Source organism: Xyrauchen texanus, chromosome 20, assembly GCF_025860055.1.
Source record: "Xyrauchen texanus isolate HMW12.3.18 chromosome 20, RBS_HiC_50CHRs, whole genome shotgun sequence".
NCBI classification, from domain to species: domain Eukaryota; kingdom Metazoa; phylum Chordata; class Actinopteri; order Cypriniformes; family Catostomidae; genus Xyrauchen; species Xyrauchen texanus.
In genome coordinates this window covers 6,726,445-6,745,885 of record NC_068295.1, presented here as the reverse complement: position 1 = coordinate 6,745,885, position 19,441 = coordinate 6,726,445, and the positions used below count along the sequence as shown (strand labels likewise).

Genomic DNA, 19,441 nt, shown 5'->3' with positions numbered 1-19,441 from the left:
GGTTGAATTGAATGCACTCTTTCTGTTTTCTATATTACGCTGACAAGATTAGTAGAATAATAATGGGAAATGAAGGTTAAGGTTAAATATAGCAAGGAACATTTTTAAGATGGTGAAAATTTGTGAACAAATTAATCATAAAATGTATAGTACTTTTCAAGATCTCCTAAAATTGTTTCTCGACTCAAACCTGCATAGCGACACCTAGATGTTCGGAGGACAGTTAACGTTAATTAGAGTAACAGTGATTCTTTCACAATAATACAACATTCTGTTTAATAACATCTTATCCCATACTTTATGGACTCAACCTTAAATATGCTGGCTTGCCAACAAAAGTCACATACTCTAATATTTCATTGGAATGCCTGTAATTTTGATTACGGCATACATTCGTCATGGCATAGTTTCGACAACCTTGTGCAATACGCACATTTATTTCCATCCAGAGTTGCATATATTTTTGGCCGTGATCTTGTATTTATGACGGGAGAGTCAAACCACTACATAAAGTCTTCTCCAGCACATCCCAAAGACTTTCAATGGGGTTAATGTCAGGACACTGTGGTGGCCAATTCATGTGTAAATGATTTGGCCTGAACCACTCTTTCACAATTTGAGCCTGATGAAAAAATTAATTGATGAGATAACCTGGTCATTCAGTACATTCAGGTAGTCAGCTGACATTGCTGAGATCTGACCAACTGAAGCAACCCCAGATCAGAACACTGTATCCATAGGCTTGTAGGTACAGTGGGCACTATACATGACGGGTGCATCGCTTCATGCACTTCCCTTCTTACCCCGATGCGCCCATGGCTTTGGAATAGAGTAAATCTGGACTCATCAGCCCACATTACCTTTTTCTATTGCTCCACAGTCTAATCTTTATGCTCCCTAGCAAATTTAAGTCATTTTTTCCAATTAGCCTCACTAACAAGTGGCTTTCTTGTGGCCACACAGCTGTTTAGTCCCAATCTTGTAAATTCTCTTCACATTGTGCATGTGGAAATGCTCTTTCTTTCACTATTAAACATAGCTGTGAGTTTGACTGTCGATTTTTATGATATGACTTCACCAAGAATTTTAGTGATCTCCAAACATGATCATTCAAGATTTTTTTCCAGTCACATTTTTTTCGCGAAGCTGACGGTTCACCACTATCCTTCCAGGTTTTAATAATGCGTTGGACAGTTCTTGACCCAATTCCAGCTTTTAGCAATCTCCTTTTCTTTGCTTGATGCAGGCCAATAATTTGACAAATTTCAACTTTTCCACAACCACAGGATATTTCTTCCGACATGGTCGTTTAAGAAATGAAAAGCTACACACTTCATCAGATAGGGTTAAAATAATTGTTGCCAGCTGAAACATTAATCACTGCAATAATGATCCAATCATAGGTTCTTAAGTATCTGCTTATTTAAATCCAAATGGTGTTTTTTTATTTGGCAAGGCAGTGTATGTAACAGATGTTTTGCTGTCCTCTGAGGGTCTTCACATCAACGTTTCTGAACTGATGGGTTTCATTAGTTTCATATGAATTAAAATGGACACATTTCTAGTTTGGCGTAGACAAAGGGGCACTTGAGTCCTACTGATGGGGCTGAGAGGGGATCATGCAACATAAAAGGTTGGAAATCACTGATGTGCTGTATTATCATCTAACCTTGTTGATTTACTTGTTTTGTGTCTCCAGATACATCCAGGTGTGTGGCAGAAAAAAAGTACACAGAGCAACAGGCCAAGAAACTCTTCCCACAGGTGTTTGTACCTGTCTGCAATCCAGATGGAACATACAGTGAGGTATCGTGATACTTCAGATAGATTTCACTCTTTCAGAACTTCAAATTCCCTCCCCAGTCCAAAGAGACCATTTATTTAAAGTAGGCTGCTAAAATGTCTTGTGCAGTAATCAAAATGATTAAGGTTGTGGCATCAACTAAGCATGCACATTAGATAAAGTTAAAGTAGATAAAGGAAGAAAAAATAGCCCTATTAAATACAAAATATCAGATAAAGAGAGAGATTGGAAAATGGCCATGAAAAGTTTAATTGCGACTGTTTATGTGCAAAAAACCTTGACTAATATCATAACATCAGGGGGTAAAAACCTTATTAAAGGATATATGACACCTTGTTTTCTAGTTTTTTTGACCATTGGCCATTTGGCAAAATGTCCCAATATTTTTTCCCAAAAAAGTCTACTCTTTTGTTTTCTGATCTATTTTATTTCAGAAAGTTTATTGGTAAAAAGTATTCCATCGTTAGAGCACAATGTGCACCGTAGAGGTTAAAGGTGTCATTACACTTTTTAAATAATTTTATTATCTTCCACTGATAATGTTAGATAGTTTTTTTTACTCCATAAATTAGTCATTTATGACCATTTTTCACATTCTCTCTGGTCCTCTGTCTGAAATGCTTGTTTTTGGCCTCAGCACCTCCTTTAAACTTCAACATAAACGTCCATTGTTAGGATTGGCTAAATACAACCATATTTGAAACTCAATTTTAAGCGAATGAAAAAGCTCCACAATATTATGAAACTAAATTCCAGGGTTTACACATAACTAGGGTGGCCAGACGTACCATTTTTTCCAGGACAGTTCTGTATTAAAGCACTTTTTCTAGTGTCCCGACTTATTTTGAAAATATTGTTTTTTGTCCCGTATTTCCCCTCTCCTAAAATTTCTCTATGCGGCCTTCTAATCAAAAGTAGCCAATGATACAACGTAAAACCAATAAAATCACTCCATGTTATTTAAAGTACATTATTGGATTAAACAATCCAATCACAATTCCCTATCAATAGACATCCATTTAATTAACTGATTGAAGAGTCAGTTTGATAGAGCACACAGATGACATTGCGGCTGGAAAAATGTCAAGGAAGCGTGCATGTACATTTAATGGGGATCTTCAAAAAGAGTTGAAATGACTAAAAAAAGGAGTCACAGACAGAGCCTAGTAAAGTGAGGTGTGAGATTTGTGGAGCTTGCTTTTCATTCATGGAGGCCGCACCAACATAGCAGCATGTGGATGCTGCTAAAAAGTAAGTGTGCCGTACCAATTGTTAGTGATTTTTTAGTTTTTTTTTTGTGAAGCAAAGTTCAGAATCTGACAAGATGCACGCAAGTGAAGGATTTTTGCTTATTATTCTGTTGTGCACAGCCATATTTTTCATAAAAATTGTTCAAGAAATTGTATGATCAGAAATTTTCTTCTACCCGCACAAAATCTGATGCTGTCATAAGCAATGTACTCACTTTAGTGCATCAGAAATTACTGCAGCATGGCAACACATGTTTCCTCTCTCTTGGTCTAGCTCTTGATAGAATACTACACATTTTCAATGGTCTGCGTGCATACTTTCTTTCTCAAGAAAAATGCCCAAAGTTTCAAAGAGACATTTTCAACGATCATTGCACTAAACTTTGGATTGACTTCACACTCACGCAAAAAGCCACTTTTAACTGTGCACTGGAGATAGTAAAGCAAGACCACATACTGTATGCACATTTATGACCTGAGAAAAGTCTTGAAGGCTAGGCTGGAGGAATCATTCATACCCTCTACATTAAAAAGCAGTTTGATGCCCTGGTTGAATCTAGTGACATGCAAGCGGATGATTTATTTTGTGCAGTGAGAAGCTTTTATTCAGCATCTGTGGATTACCGCCAAAAATAGAGCCGATCATTGGAGAACACAGAAAACCTTGAGTGGGCCCTACTGAGAGACATCCCAGAGTGGAAAGACATTCAGAGCTACCTCGAACACTTCTACTCCACAATCCTCGCTCTCAGTTTGATTGATGAAACCACGCTATTTGATGAGTGCGCTTGCATGATAAACATTGTCACTCGTTGCATCACTGAGTGGAACATGAACAAGACAGCCACGTCTAAGAGATGGACAGACATTTTTTGTGATCTGGAGAGCAAGACCATCAACTTCGGAGTCTTAGCCAAGGTTGTGGAATTTGTTTTATGCCTGCTTGGGACATCTGCATCTGGGGAGCGTGTGTTCTCATTAATGAACGCAGCATGGACACCGGAGAAATTTCGACTCAGTGTAACAGTCATGAAGGCAAAGCTTTTCATACATCTTCATTTTAGACTGGACTGCTCTGCATTTTATGATATACTCTTGAAAGACAAGTGCATACTAAGAAAAATTGCTGCCAAGTTGACAACAGATGCGGATGCACCCTCTACATTGCATTGATCTGCGCCTAGTTAAGGATACATCAATTTCATTTTTGCTCGGAGGGGGCTGTCCCGTTTTCCACAAGCAGGAATCTGGTCACCCTACACATAATGCACATCCAACACATTGCATCTGATTATATATTCAACTGTACACACAAGCAAAGCAGCAACATAAACTATCAAATAGTCATTACATTTGAAATATTCAAGAATTAAATGGTTTACTTATGGTTTTGTGATCGGATCCAATAGTGTATTTAACTGCCTCATCCTTCAATAACAGTTCCTTTGCAAAGCTTGAATTGTATTATGACTGATTTAACAAGCAATCATATAATTCACACTGAAGCAAAAAAAAAAAAAAAGAAAACAGCACGTACATAGCCCAAAGCATGGTGAAACAAGATCCACACACATTCAGTATTATCCTGCACTGAGGTGCACATAGTTGGAAATACATCAAAGCGGTCAATGATATCCATCTAGTGCATGTTTTAATACACCATCTAGGTGCAAGAAAAAACAGTTAAGCAAGGCAGCTAAATGAAACGGAATGGGGTCTCCTTTCCAGAGTAACTTGACACCACGTATTTTTAAAAGCGGGTCTAGTGCATTTTTGTATAAAAAATTATTCTAAATAATACAGATGGGTCCCCTTTGGGGTTCAGGAATAGTTAGTAGACCAGACTAGGCCTGTCTGTCCTACTCTCTCTCTCTGTTTACAAACTGATCACCAAAGGGCGGAGCCAAGGGTGTAACGATTTAAAGTAGGCATTGATGTTGTTGTTGTAGAGGTGACCATGAATTAATGAGCCCCCTAGTTGTGGAAGTAGAGAACGAGGCATTTTGCAGCATGGTTTCAGTAAATGCTTTTATGGAATTTTGAGTGCTGAAATTTAAAGTATTTTTTTAATATATATTAGAATGACCTCTAAAAATGTTTTATTCCTCATGACCTGACCACTTTTCAGAATTTCACTGTAAATTATCTTAATGCACTGTCTTTCTGCTGTATTTGAATAATAGGTTCAGTGCCACAGCTACACTGGTTATTGTTGGTGTGTAACACCAAATGGCAGGCCAGTCAGTGGCTCAGCAGTAGCAAATAAGAAACCTCGATGCCAAGGTACTCTACCACATCTACCTCCATGGATTATGTTTACTCTTTTATTCCACTGTGTGCCTTAATGACGTTGTCTTTCATTTGTTTGCAAGAGAGATTTTCACATCATCAGTAATATTCCAAAGTGACTCCAAGAAGTAATCTTAATGTTGATGACAGATCTCAATGTTTTGGCAACAGAAACCAAACTATCTCCAGTCACATACACTTTGTTCAGGAGTATAATTCAAGAGACTATGTCTTCCAGAGCTCCTTGCACAAGCTACTAGCTCACAGAACCTCAGCGTCTAAGCCAGCAATGGCATTGAGTAATGCCAGAACACTCATAATCCTAATCTGCAAAAATGTTCCAGCATAACAATGCCACATAACCAAAGCCACATGCAAAAAACTACCCTAGAACAGTATTAAACACAGACACACACAAAACAAGCGAAGCTCTATCACTGCAGGCCAAGAGTTCTTGGATCATGACATTGTTGGCTTGGCTTTGCACAACAACCGCAACTTCACTCGAAAAAGACCAATTAGATTTAATTGCACATGCAACAGCTTAATCAGTTAGGTCTGGGGGAGCATCACAAAATATGCGTTTGGCAGGCTAAGCGGCCGAGCTCAAACATTGTTGTTCTTTTACTCCGAGATAATGTCATGTGGCTTTTATCCCCTGCAGCCTCCATAACATTATTCTGTTCTCTCATAGAGGTTTGAAGCATAATTGAAAACGCAAGTCAATTTTCATGATTAGAACTTGTGCACCATCAACAGCTCTTGAAAGACCGACTTGCTCTGATGTGCAGGACTGTTTAGTGGTTTTAGAAACCCTCCAATTCTCTTAAATGTATATCGTTATAGTCCAGCTGAAAAATACATTCTAGTGGTTGATTTGCTAACATGTTACCAGGAGTAACTTGTGATTATCCCATTGGTTTTCAGGGTCCAAGATTGATAAGGTAAATCCAAGAGAACCAGGAAAAGCAGGTAAATGCCCTCAACATCACAATTGTAGGACTTTGATGAATAACACAATTGATAGACTGCACACAAAAATTATTTTCTTAATCAGTATTTATGTCTTTCTTTTTCCAGCACATATAATGTATCTTAAATATATAATAGCATATAATGTAATACCATATAATTTTATATATATATATATATATATATATATATATATATATATATATATATATATATATATATATATATATATATATTCTAAAAGTAACTTTCATATTGAATTTATGAAAATAAGTCTTTATATTTTAAATAGTTATATACTGTAGTTAATTGATATTTTAAGGATGTTTCCATATGTTTACTGGAAAACAAGACAAAAATAGTGATTAGGAATCAAATTGATTTTTGTGCATTGACAAGTATGTGTGTGTGTCTACGTACTACGGGTTATGGCTTGTCATTCTAATATTTTGAGAATGGAGAGAACTGCTTCAGGGCTGAAAGTAATTGGTCGTATGTTCAAGTCGTTAAACAGAGAGACGCCATAATTACAGCCTTTGCCTTTACAGTCGTTAAAATGACATCGAAGGGCTTCACGGTTTTGTCTTAGTCCCACAGTGAACATTAACCACTTCACCTGGATGTCATTCCTCTTCTTTCAAGATAAAGACCTCTCTCATGCACTTTACTAACAGCATTGATTTTTTTCTCCTCTCATAAGACAAAACAGACCACCTGATCTCCAGATGAACCTAGTGTTTTTTTTCTCTCCTATATTTTAAGGGGGAATGTCCTATTTCAAAAATACACAGTTCTCGTGTTAGTGTTGAATTTAGGGTTGCCACATTCAAAGTTGAAAAATACGGGACGTCCTGTCAAGTGGCACAATTTGTCCAGATGTCTGGGATGCATCCCATTTTGAACATCTGGACACGGCTAACAAATACAGGGAAAATCATTTCATCTTTAAATATGGGATGATCCCGTATTTTACGGGTGGCAACCCTTGTTGAATCCATAGTACATGTATGTGTAGTAGATGTAATTTCAATGCTTTTGTTGAAGCTAAGTTCTTAGAGATGTCTTTCCTACCATAAAGAGCTTGCTAATAAAAAAAATTTCTTCTTTTGCTTAAAAAAGGAAAAAATTCCAGGTACACCTGTAAAAACAGATTTGCATATTTTAACATTAGTTAATGCATTACAAACTAACATAAACAGTATATTGATAATTTAACACTACCCTAGATTAATGAATGCTTTATAAAAGTCATTGTTGACTGATAGTTCATGATACCTAATGCATTTATTAATGTTAACGGATATGACCTTAGTGTAGACTGTTCCCAATTATGTTTAGAAACAGCATGTTTGCTTCTGATTGAGTGGGTAGTGTATGTTTGAAAAATACATGTTCTCTAACTTGTTTGTGCTTCACAAACATTTGACCATGTTTAAATCAGTTCCACCAATTTTCTCCCGAAATCATCACAGAAAATGTGAAAAAACCTGCAGATTCCGTCTTGGCCTTACAATATGTTGAGCTACACTGAAAGTCATATCAATAACAGAAAAAGATCTGGTGACAGACCAACAGTAATATGTTATCACTTCATCAGAGTACTGACAGTGGTCAGGGTTCAACTGCTGCTGTTTCCCAAGGATGCTGGAAGTGAAGGTTTTCATAAAGGAGAGAGAAACACGCACCACACGAGAGAAAAGGGCAGTTTGTCTGCTGCCCTCTGATGAGTTAATGGTGACCTTGCTGAGGTTAACCACAACTGCATCTCTCAGTGGTTCAGATTCCTGTGGGCAAATCTTCCACTCATTACTCACCATACTGTGCTTTATGTGTGTGTGTGTGTGTGTGTGTGTGTGTGTGTGTGTGTTGCACGTATTCGTGCATGCCTTTTCTTGGGACCGCCAGAATCTTAACCAAACAAAATATTTGATTTCACAGGGCTGCAGTTTATTTTTGCATACAGGTTTCAAAATGAACATTTTGCCACACCTACCAATGGCAGATGAATTTCTGAAAATTCGGGAGGTGTGAGTCTCGAAATGTCCTGTTCATACAACAGCTTACAGTTGTGGCTCAAATACTTTCTGTATGAATGAATTACCAACCCATATTCAAACCCCTGTAACCATAGTAACAGTGAATAAATAGAAAAGATGGCGACTTCTATAACATCGAAAGGTTTTATTACAATTACTGTGATGTTATTTAATAAACAAGTTCAATTGAGGCGCAAGGTCATCCGTTTAAAAATGAAGATACATTGTGATTTTGTTCCTCGTATTTACATTTTGGTTACTTAATGTGAGGAATATTCTACATATGTGTTGCCACATGGAGTTCTGGTGGGGGAAAAACTTGCCTAGTATCCTAGATAAACTTAGTTAGGTAAAACAGGTGTAAGAAGATTAAAACCATGTATTATGTTGTTTGTATGCAGTTGACAAAACAGCTGTAGACAGTAACTTTTTTATTAGCATTTGGTGTTTGGCAAGTGATAATTTTGGACCCTGGCTGCAAATATTCCTCAACTTTCTCAGCTTCTTCATTTACAGAGTTCTATATCACACAGTTGTTTGTCTTTCTAAACATTAGATTTTTATTTTCTGCTGTCAAGCAAAGTGAATGTTTAAATGTTTTTTTCTTTCAGTGAGTCAGTTACAACCACTAAACCACTTATCAGCCTTTCTCTGCCTGTCTGTACCCAATTTCCTGCTTCAATTTAACCAATTTCTCCATTATTCTCCCTTACTTTTTCTCTTTCTTCCTCTCTTAAATCTGTCCTGGCCGGGCAATGTGCAAATGCTTCATGGCTGATGTTATGTCACTGTCTAGCTGACTGTCGTAATTGTAGTTTCCTTGCAAATCTTCTCCATTCTAAATGCAGATGAATTGGCTACTCCCATAGTTGAACACCAGCCGTCTGCTGATGAGGAAGGTGAGTGTCATTGATCTTCATAATCATGCTCCTCTTCCTTGCTGTCATCATTAGCCTCCCACCCTGTTGAAAAACCCAGTTAAACCAGCCTAAAGGGGTTTGCTGGTCTTAGATGGTCTAGCTGTTCCAGGCTGGCCAAGCTGGTTGTCATCAGAACACTTCTAAAACCAGAAAAAAAGACCAGCTTATCCAAGCTAGGAAACCAGCGAATCACCTTATGTTGGTTAGAGCTTTTTCTGGTTTTATATATAGTGTATATAATCTGGTTCGGCTGGTCTGTTTGCTGGTTTAGGTGGTTTTATAGGCACATTTCAGCTGGTCATGTTTGGAGAACATATTAACTAGCTGAGAACCTGCTTGGCCAGACTGGAAAACCAGCTTAACCATCTTAAACTGGCTAAGACCAGCAAGCTGGTTTCAGCAGTGTGGTGGTAGCATATTTCAGCAATAAAGATCTTATTTATATTTTACATAGATGGTCCTTTTAAATGGATAAATTATTTAGATAAATTGCAGTAATGAATGGAATTAAGGATTAAAAAGTATTTGTGTAAGGATCACCACGATGCCTTAAAATGCTTTCTAGGTAGATATCTCAGTAGGGTTTGGAACAGATCTAATGTTTTGTGTATTTGTATGTGTTTGTGTGTGATTTAGACCTCATCTCCCATTACCCTACACTGTGGACAGAACAGGTCCGCAGCCGACAAAACAGGACCAGAACACAATGTGAGTGACTGACAAACATCTGTTAACATTTTTCGACGCAAAATGTTAACAGGAACAATCTGAGCTGGGATGATTTTGGTATTTAGAAGAAGACATAAAATTAAAACATGCAAACTGTTCTCATTTATTATATATAAAAAAACTTGGACTTTGACATCAGGTCTGATCTCGGTCCATTTCCAGTTTGTTTACACCATTTTGCAGTTGGTGAGTGAATGGAGACTTTGACAGTATATGAGAAGAATGTGATGGTGGTTTTGGAGCAAAATTTTATTAGCTCAGTAGATGTTAACAAGCTATCAGTTATGTTTCATTTAAAAATCACATTTGTCTCAAAGTGTTCAAAACAATGCCCTCACCCCGATTCACTTCAGTAAACATATAAAAATTATTTGTATTTTGAGCTGTCGGGTAGGATTTGGTGCGAAATCCCTGGCTTATGACATACATCCTTGCATCATTACATCATGTCTTCAACACAAGAAAGAAGTACCGGCTGTCTCGTGTTCTGACTGGAGAAACTACGCTCAGTTCAGTCACATTCACAGAGTTCAGAACAGCATCGCTACAATCTGGAGGAATGTTTATCTGTTCTCCATTAGGCGAAGTTGTTTACCTCTATAATGCTTGGTGTGGCAGGGCGGAGGGCGGGGCTGGGTCGTGATTATACACACCCGGTCCCTTATCAGGCTAATTAAGCATCAGAGAGGGATAAAGGCCGATGGCAGATGGTGGTGTGACGAGAGAGAGATAGTTTACGGACATGTCCGTTGTGTGTGTTTGTCTTTTGGTTTAAGTTATTCATTCAAATATTATTTATATTGCCAAGCCGGTTCTCCGATACACCGTTGCATGGTCCTCGATCACTTCTCCACCCTCTCAGGCGGACGACAGCAGCTCCATCGCTCCAGGCGGTCAGGGAGTCCAGTCCCCACTCGCCTCGCGGACGGCGGCCGTTCATCGCGTCCGGGCGGTCGGTCTACTCCCTCCCCCGGTGGATGGCAGTGGCGCTTATAAAATATAATTTATCCCCTTCATTACTGAATCCCCGTTTGATGTTTTTAGTTGATGGTGTTATTGTGTGCATTGCATAGACATAATATTGTAGAATTATGGCTCACTTGCATTATCAACTGAGGCTGTTCAATATAATATAAAAATAATAAAGTCTTCCATTGAACATCAGCTATATCATGAGTATCACCTCTAAAATTGGCATGTGTAGTACAATATTAACATAATATAAGTTAAAACAGCTTTAACATATAACAAGAGAACAGAGTTATAAAAAGAGTGTCGTCCAGCATTGCCCAGATAATTCGATCTTAGAAAAGTTTGATGAGAAATGCAGTTTGATTGTAGTTTGAGACACATTTGGGGAAACTTTTGTTAGATTCTCTGGAGAAAATTCAGAGAAGCAGGAAACTCTTACAAAAGTCTACATTTGCTCTCATTTAATAGACATTAAAGAGATCTCATATGTGTATCTGTAAACTTCAAGAAATTGTCCGTTGCTTTAGTCACTCACTCAAACACACACATAATTGTATTCTCAAGCACATATGTGTTGATCCTCACAGATCCAACTAAATGCAGAAACCATTGCCTGACATGTTGATCTAATAATAAAGGTGTCAACAGAGATGCCATTAAAACCATCTGGGTGAAAAATGATGGCATACTCTTACTGTAGGTCTGATTCTGATGACATTATTACAGAGTTTGTGGTTCGGCATTAGACAAATTTTGCGTGTGTGTGTGTGTGAATAGCTTGATTGTAAAGTTCTCTTGATTTATAACCACTAAAAAGTCAGAATAGCGCAGTGAACGCTGATGGTTTTGATTACTCCTGATTCATTGGGGTCTAAATGGTGATTATCACTATTCAGAGAAGCTCAGAATAGAACTGAAAGAAAGATTGGAAGAAAGAAAAAAAAACAAGAAGATCAAACTTATGGCTAAATTTTCTGACTGGAACTATGCTATGATGAAGCCAAAGACCTGACAACACCACAGACAAAGAAAAAGGATAACTATAAAAGAATGTGGGAGAGAGTCAAAAAAAAGAAAAGAAAAGAAAGGAAGAAAAGTTATCCCTTTCAAAAAAGAACTATGGCAGTACAATGGTTCAGTGATGGTAACAGATGGTAATACTGTGGTACTTTGATATATCATGGTGCTATTTGATTATAATAGTCAGGTACCATGGCATTAAATAGCACTGTAAGTTTCTTCAGAGAGTATCATGGTATCCCCATAATGTTAGTGTTAAACACCATAGTATTTTAGTGGTAGCACCACCTTTTTTCAAAATGATATTACACAGCTTCTTAAACGTATTGTGGCAGTTTTTAGGTAAACTGTCAAGCTAATCAAGATTTTCAGGAGTGCTTTATGATTACAAGGAGGCATTTTGGAGCAGGGCTGGAACTAAACTCTGCAGGGCTGCGGACCTCCAGGAACTGAGTTTGACACCCTTGCTCTATCGAGTTTAAAATAAGCAAAACCCTAACCTAACCCTAACCCTACCTCCCAATACTAACCCTCAGTGTTGGACAAGTTACTCAAAAAATGTATCAAGCTAAGCTACAAACTACTCAAGAGAAAAAATTGTTAAGCTAAGCTAAGCTAAAAGTTACACTACAAGCTACACACCAAAAGTAGCTTGCTACATTTTTTCAACCGCAGATGCACGGAGCATACCATCATAAACAAATCATCTAAAAGACTTACTCACATGATGTTTATCAAAGCCTTGGTTCAGTATATTACAGTTTAGTGCAATACAGTATACAAGTATACAGTATGTGCACGTAAAAAAAAAAAAAAGAAACAAATGTAAATTTAAATGCTACTTATACAAACCCATATGTTCAACATTTAAAGTCACTATTTTTACATATTATTTTTCACATTTATCCTACTAACTACACAAACCCAGACCCATTTAAACATAATTTAATTAGCACATTCCTGTATAAAAACTATGCATTCATACAGTATACTATTCATCTATGTACTGTATTAATCTATACAATACAGAAATACAGCAGCTAGACACAGAATTACAAGATATATCATCAGAGGCCAAATTTCTTGTATGTATGTGTGTGTGTGTGTGTGTGTGTGTGTGTGTGTGTGTGTGTGTGTGTGTGTGTGAGCACACCTGGGTAATAACAATGTGATTTCAGATGGTTACGCCATGGTACTTTGATATACAATTACCATATTTATGTACCATTCTGCATGGTGCTTCAAATTACTTCAAAGTATAGCATGTTACTACCATGGCAAATAGATGATCACCATATTCATTTCATATTCATGTATTTACATATTCATGTATTTACATGATGCATCAAGGTAATTAAAAAAATACCATGGTACTTCGCTATACGATTACCATATTCATATGGCTTACTGTTGTATTAACATAGTTCAGCCAGGTAATGGTACATGTCCAAACAACCTGGTTATGCCATGGTAATTTTTTATGTGTTTTCCTATAAGCTAATATGTGTTTACCTGCAAATGTGTTAAACTTTCATCACTTAAAGACCTTCTTCATCACTGGCAAACGATGGGACGCATTTGCAGATTTCATTTCCATTGATTGTAGGTCCACTGCAACCAGCGTTATCTTTATTTTATATGTTATAAAATACTCTGTGAAATGATTGGCAACTGAGAGCACGCACAAATGATTCAGCAATGCGCGCAAGTCATTTAGATTGAATCGCGAACCGATTCAGACTGCTTTCCTATCACATGTGACAAATTCATTTTTAAGAACCGACGTAGATGAGCGATTCATTTGTGATCAGACATCTTTAGTTTTGATTCAAAACTTGCGATAGTAAACATCTGGTACAAGGCATGATGTAGCGGTGTAGCTTATCTCAATGCTACGCCGCTACTTAGTCAAAAATATAGCTTCGCTACTGAAAAGCTACTGCCCATCACTGCTAACTCATAAACCTAACCGAGTAAAATGCAGATAAGAGAGAAAAATAATCTGAAATCGCAATTGCTGTAGAAACCATGTCATTTTATGCTACTTCTATGGCACTTTCGGCTCACGTGTCGAGTTGTATGTTCTTCGTGACTTCTACCCAGGTCCATTGGATCGCTTTATCAGTTGAGCTGCCACTCAATTTAATCATACACGCTTCTAGATGTAGTTGGTTGTGTGATGCAAACATTAAAAAATATCACCTTACAAGTTATGCACAATATTAAAATGTTTTGATGTCATACGATAGCATTGTGTGAGGAACAAGGTGGAAAATAAGTGTTTATGAATGTATAATCTGCCCTTTTATTTGTGTGAAAGTGAATAAATGTCATATTTGTTGTAATGTCTCTAGTGTTAATTCACTAGGAAACTGCCGCAATACGGACAACAAGACACATACAAACCATTTTGCTAAAATGAAGGTAAATTAACATGATTATGTGAGACCAGGTTGGAATAAAATGTAAAAATCTAGTTTTATGCTTATACCTTGATACTATTTAGTTAAGAGAAGTTGAGAAACAAAATCTAGAAAGAAAACTGTGAAGTTACAGTGAAGCTGAAATGGGAGGATATTTCATTTAGCAAGAGAGGAGTGGAGAGGTTAACACAAGCCTTCAAACTCATGTAATGTTGCTTGCATTAGATGAGGCGGCTCAAAGCTTTGCCGGAGAGTTCTGTTGTGGCACAGGACTCAAGAGATGATTGGTTCCTGATGCAGAGAAATCTCACAGCTCAAAATGTTGTGCTCCATATGGATCATTCATGTGTTTCAGGGTGTCTCTGTATGGATATGTTTGAGCCTCATAAATCTTTGGGTTAGCCCATGTTTAAAGTTCAGGTTTCAAAAAAAAGCAATGAGACACCATAGTTTTCTCAACACAGTGCATTTTATGCAGCGATTCTCTGCCCAAGGTCAATATCTTCATTCAAAGACACTGAAAGCAGAGGCACACAGAGACAATGTGTAAATATTTATGCTGGTTAAGCCGCAGGAGCCCTGTGCAGTCATTAACTTCTTAATGTTATAAACATTCCCGCAGGCCCCAGATAAAGCACAAGTTCTCTTTCTTCTCACTTTCACTCTCTCGAACTGTTTTCTTCTTTTACCCTCCTTTCCCCACTTGAACACTCTCTGCATCCATCTCTCTATTTCTCTATCCAGTAACGTCCATCCCTTCCTGTTTTTAGGGGATTTGTAAAATGTTTTGGATTGTAATGAAGTGGAATTAATTGTTTTTTTACGACTTCAAAAAATGTTGAATCTTCAGACAAAGCCTTAAAAAAATTGCCACGTCATTTTTTGATTTTCTATATGGATGACGAATGAATTTTGAATTTTCTTGGCCCTTCAAAAATCTTTACGAAATTTTATGGTGAAGCCGGCAAACAGGTAGAGTGTATTTTTTGGCAATGCTTTGGTAAATTGAATTAAAACGTTACATATCAATTTGCTGATAACTAACAAAAAAAATCAGCTTATTAAAAAAAATATAATAATTACGCAGGAAACCTACGATTACATGTCTTTGGACAGTCATTAGGTTATTCTCTGCTTTTGATGTCAAAATGTAAACAGGCATGCACACAACGCTTGCACACATTGAATAAGCCGGTAATTATTTGCTTAGACCATTTATGACCTTACCTCATTAAAGGAACGCTGTTTAAAGGTGCACTCAGTAATGTTTTTCTCTTTATTTATTTATTTCCTCCTAAAGAAATAATTGTAATCTTCAAACATACTGTATGTATTAAATGATGAACACTCACATGAGATAAAGACTCCTGTCATATAGTAACCTTATAAAAGCTATTTTATTCTACATGGATAGGGTGCCCTCATGGGGGCTGCCATGCTAAAATCACATGACTAATCGTTTAATCTCAGTAACGGCCCTGTTCTTTAACACGTTCACTCATGGATTAAAGTAATCATGGCTAACTGTGAACAGTGAATTTCTACAATGGCATCTGTAACTGAAAACTATTGTTTGGTGACAGTGTCACATAGTAATTAAAAATGCACTAAAATAATTTTTCTTTGTTAGTGCACAAAAGTAAGAACACTTATGTAGATTTATTAGTGAATGAGATTCATTGTGTATTGTTTTACCCCAGCGACCTCATGCGATCAGGAGCAGCTGTCGGCACAGGAAGAGGCAAGACAACATAAAAACGAAGCAGTTTTTGTGCCCGATTGCGCTCATGGTGGCCTCTACAAACCTGTCCAGTGCCATCCCTCTACTGGGTACTGCTGGTGTGTCCTGGTAGATACTGGGCGACCCATACCTGGCACATCCACCAGGTGAGAACATGCACTTCGCTAAATGTCCTAAATCAGTGGTTCTCAACTGGTGGGTTGCGACCCAAAAATGGCTTGTTCTTGAAGGGTTGCAGACAGCATGGAATAATAGTTAGAAGAACAAATAAATAGACATGTATTTTTAAAATGGACGAAAAACTGCTTCCCATTTCTTTCACTGTTGATATCAAAGGCCGGGTATCCAACATAGGGAGGTTGTATATTCATCCCTGATCCTTGAAAACCAAAATATTAATTTGGACATTTGTTTACAATTTTGTAAACCTTTTTGGCACTTTTTTGTAACCAGGTTTTTGTCCTGAATCAAAACCTGTTGAGAACCACTGTCCTAAATGTCTTAAAATGTCATGCTTTTCTACTGTACTTTGGATATTCAGTTGGTGCTTATTACATAAAAATCAGAGCTCTGGTTCCATTCTACAATTTGGGGTGAAATTTCTCCAATACAGCTGCAAAGACAAACAGATCTTATTTCAACATGTCTCTTAACTTTATCTTTAACAAAATGTTATTTTAAACATTTTATAATACCTCTGGCACCCCAACGAAATGAATGATATTTAGTATCCAAAATACAACTTTTTGCAATTCTTCTGTATTGAAAGGAGAAACCCACCGCCTGGCTTTTAAAATGGTAGGTGCCAGTCAACCTGTTCACTTACAGTACATTGAATATACACCCAGGGCATCCCTCATTATTCAAGTTACTGTAGAGTACAAAATTGAGTTTTGGTATTCCTCAGAGGCCAATACTGGGCCCAATCTGTTTTAGTCTCTTTTAACATTTAGGTCTTTCTGAGAGGTAGTGAGAGTACATTTCTGCTGTGTAGTTGATGCTAACAGTACTTATGAAGGTAAACCAGCCTTCACTGGTTTGCTGGTTTAAGCTGGTTTTAGCTGGTTTAAAGTGGGCTGACCATCTGAAAAGTACAATTAAACCCCCATCTAAAGCCACCACCCAAAGAGACCAGCCAAAACTGTTTTTCAGCAGGGCTATGAAGCTAAATATACCATCAAATTAATCAAATAGTCACTTGCTACCAGGATGCTTTATGTGGTTAACAGGTGAGCTGCTCTGCTAACCAAAATCTGTTGTGGTCTTATGCTGTTGGATAATGACATAACTTTGTTAATGTGTATGATTTGTTCGGGTGTGTTGGCTATGAGTCAATGAAACTCAAAAAGTGGGAATGGCTGTGGATGCAGGGGCACCTTTAATGAGCCACAGGAGCATTGCAGTGGATTGCTGACCATCACAGAATGTAGTATTGAGTTAACAAAGACCCAGGCAGTTTGCCAGACAGCGCATTAAAGCATGCATGGAAGTGCTACCTACCCAATACCCCCATCTGTGGCCTGATTTGGGCAGGTCACCAAAAAATTATTGGATCACATTAAAGAAATAGGCCTATTTAAGCCAAAAATGAAAATTCTCTTCTGATTTACTCACCCTCATATCATCCCAGAACATTTTATGAAGAATATTTCAGCTATGTAGATTTAATGCAAGTGAATGGATACCAAAACTTTGAAACTCTATAAAGCACACACAAGCAGCACAAAAGTAATCCATATGACTCTAGTGGTAAAAATCCATATCTTCAGAAGTGATATGATATGTGGGTGTTGGTGAGAAACAGATACATTTTTATGTCCTTTTTTTACTTTAAATCTCCAATTTCACTTATTTATTTATTTTTTTTGGCAATTTGCATTCATCGTGCATATCGCCACCTACTGGGCAGGGAGGACAATTTATAGTAAAATAAAGGACTGAAATATGAATCTGTTTCTCACCCACACCTATCAAATTGCTTCTGATGATATAGAGTGAACTACTGGAGTCTGATGGATTACTTTTATTCTGCTGTTATGTGTTGTTTGAAGCTTTAACATTTTGGTACCCATTCACTTGCATTGTAAGGACCTACAGAGCTTAAATATACTTCAAAACATGATCATACCTGGTAACATGTAAATGTAAAATGGCTATAAATAGCATTTGACAATTAATACAAGGTTTATTTCTATTTCTTCTGCTCCAAATTACTTCAAACTTACTTCTCTGTCTGCTCGTATGAATGTAACACATCATAAGAAAGTGTTTCACTGCTGTTCAAATGCACTTTGGATCACATCATTTATATGTATAAATGTTTTCCATCTGAAAGACTAAATATTAAATGAATGTCAATAAAATGCAAAGTAATCTCTTCAGAAATCAAAATACATTTTGAATGTAACTGTAGTGGAGTACTTGTATTCCAGTACTCCCCAACCCTGAATGGGTCCCTCTTAAACCTTCTTCAAGCAATCACATCCTTCTTCTAGTTTCATCATGGCTTGTCGAAATGATTCTTCAATAACAGTCTTCAAGACTTTTTATTCAGTTGGCCTTTTAAATAATAATAAGTTTATTACAAAAGTTAGAGGCCAGTAGGAAAGCAGTATCTTTCTGCTTTCTTTCTGAACAGGTTCTGAAGCAAAGTTGTTCAACATTTGTGGGTGGCAAATCGATGTTTTAATATAACATGACTGGCATGAGGGTTTTGTGTGATATTTTTGGGCTTTCTTTTTATTAATTATAATATAATATATATATATATATACACATATATATATATATATATATATATATATATATATATATATATATATATATATATATATATATATTAATAAATAAATATTATGAAGTATCATTTTGATTGAAATGATGGTTTCTCTGATTAAAACACATAAACCCTAAAAGCCTTCTTAGAGCAAATACATAAATATCAAGATATACTGTTAAACAAATTTGGATTCACCATGATATTTTTATGTTCTTGAAAAAAATATATAATTTTTAGATTACAATCTTACAAAGAATTGCAAAGATGATTTTCTTGACCAAGAATGCTTTAAATTGATCAATAATTGCAATAAAGACATTTTGAATGCTACAAATGACATATTTCTATGTATATAAATGCTTTATTCTTCAAACTTTCTGTTTATCCACAAATCCTCCACTTCCAGGAATGATGCCTTACGCATTCTAGCAGTCAGTTTATTAGGATATTCAGATTAAGTTTCATTCTATGCTTTTTCCCAAAGATGTAATTGTTTTTTTCACAGA

General features: G+C 36.8%; 1 protein-coding gene across 2 annotated transcripts in view; it reads left to right on the top strand.

Moving 5' to 3' along the window:
- LOC127660456 (SPARC-related modular calcium-binding protein 2-like) overlaps nt 1-19,441 on the top strand; it is a 53,655-nt gene that overhangs the window by 18,745 nt on the left and 15,469 nt on the right. The window contains exons 3-8 of one of the 2 annotated variants that reach the window (XM_052150699.1): nt 1,700-1,806; nt 5,238-5,337; nt 6,271-6,315; nt 9,167-9,250; nt 9,908-9,979; nt 16,116-16,302. In XM_052150699.1, the coding sequence (XP_052006659.1) occupies nt 1,700-1,806; nt 5,238-5,337; nt 6,271-6,315; nt 9,167-9,250; nt 9,908-9,979; nt 16,116-16,302 (595 nt within the window). The remainder of the gene's footprint in view (nt 1-1,699; nt 1,807-5,237; nt 5,338-6,270; nt 6,316-9,166; nt 9,251-9,907; nt 9,980-16,115; nt 16,303-19,441) is intronic. The other variant, XM_052150700.1, reaches the window with a different exon arrangement.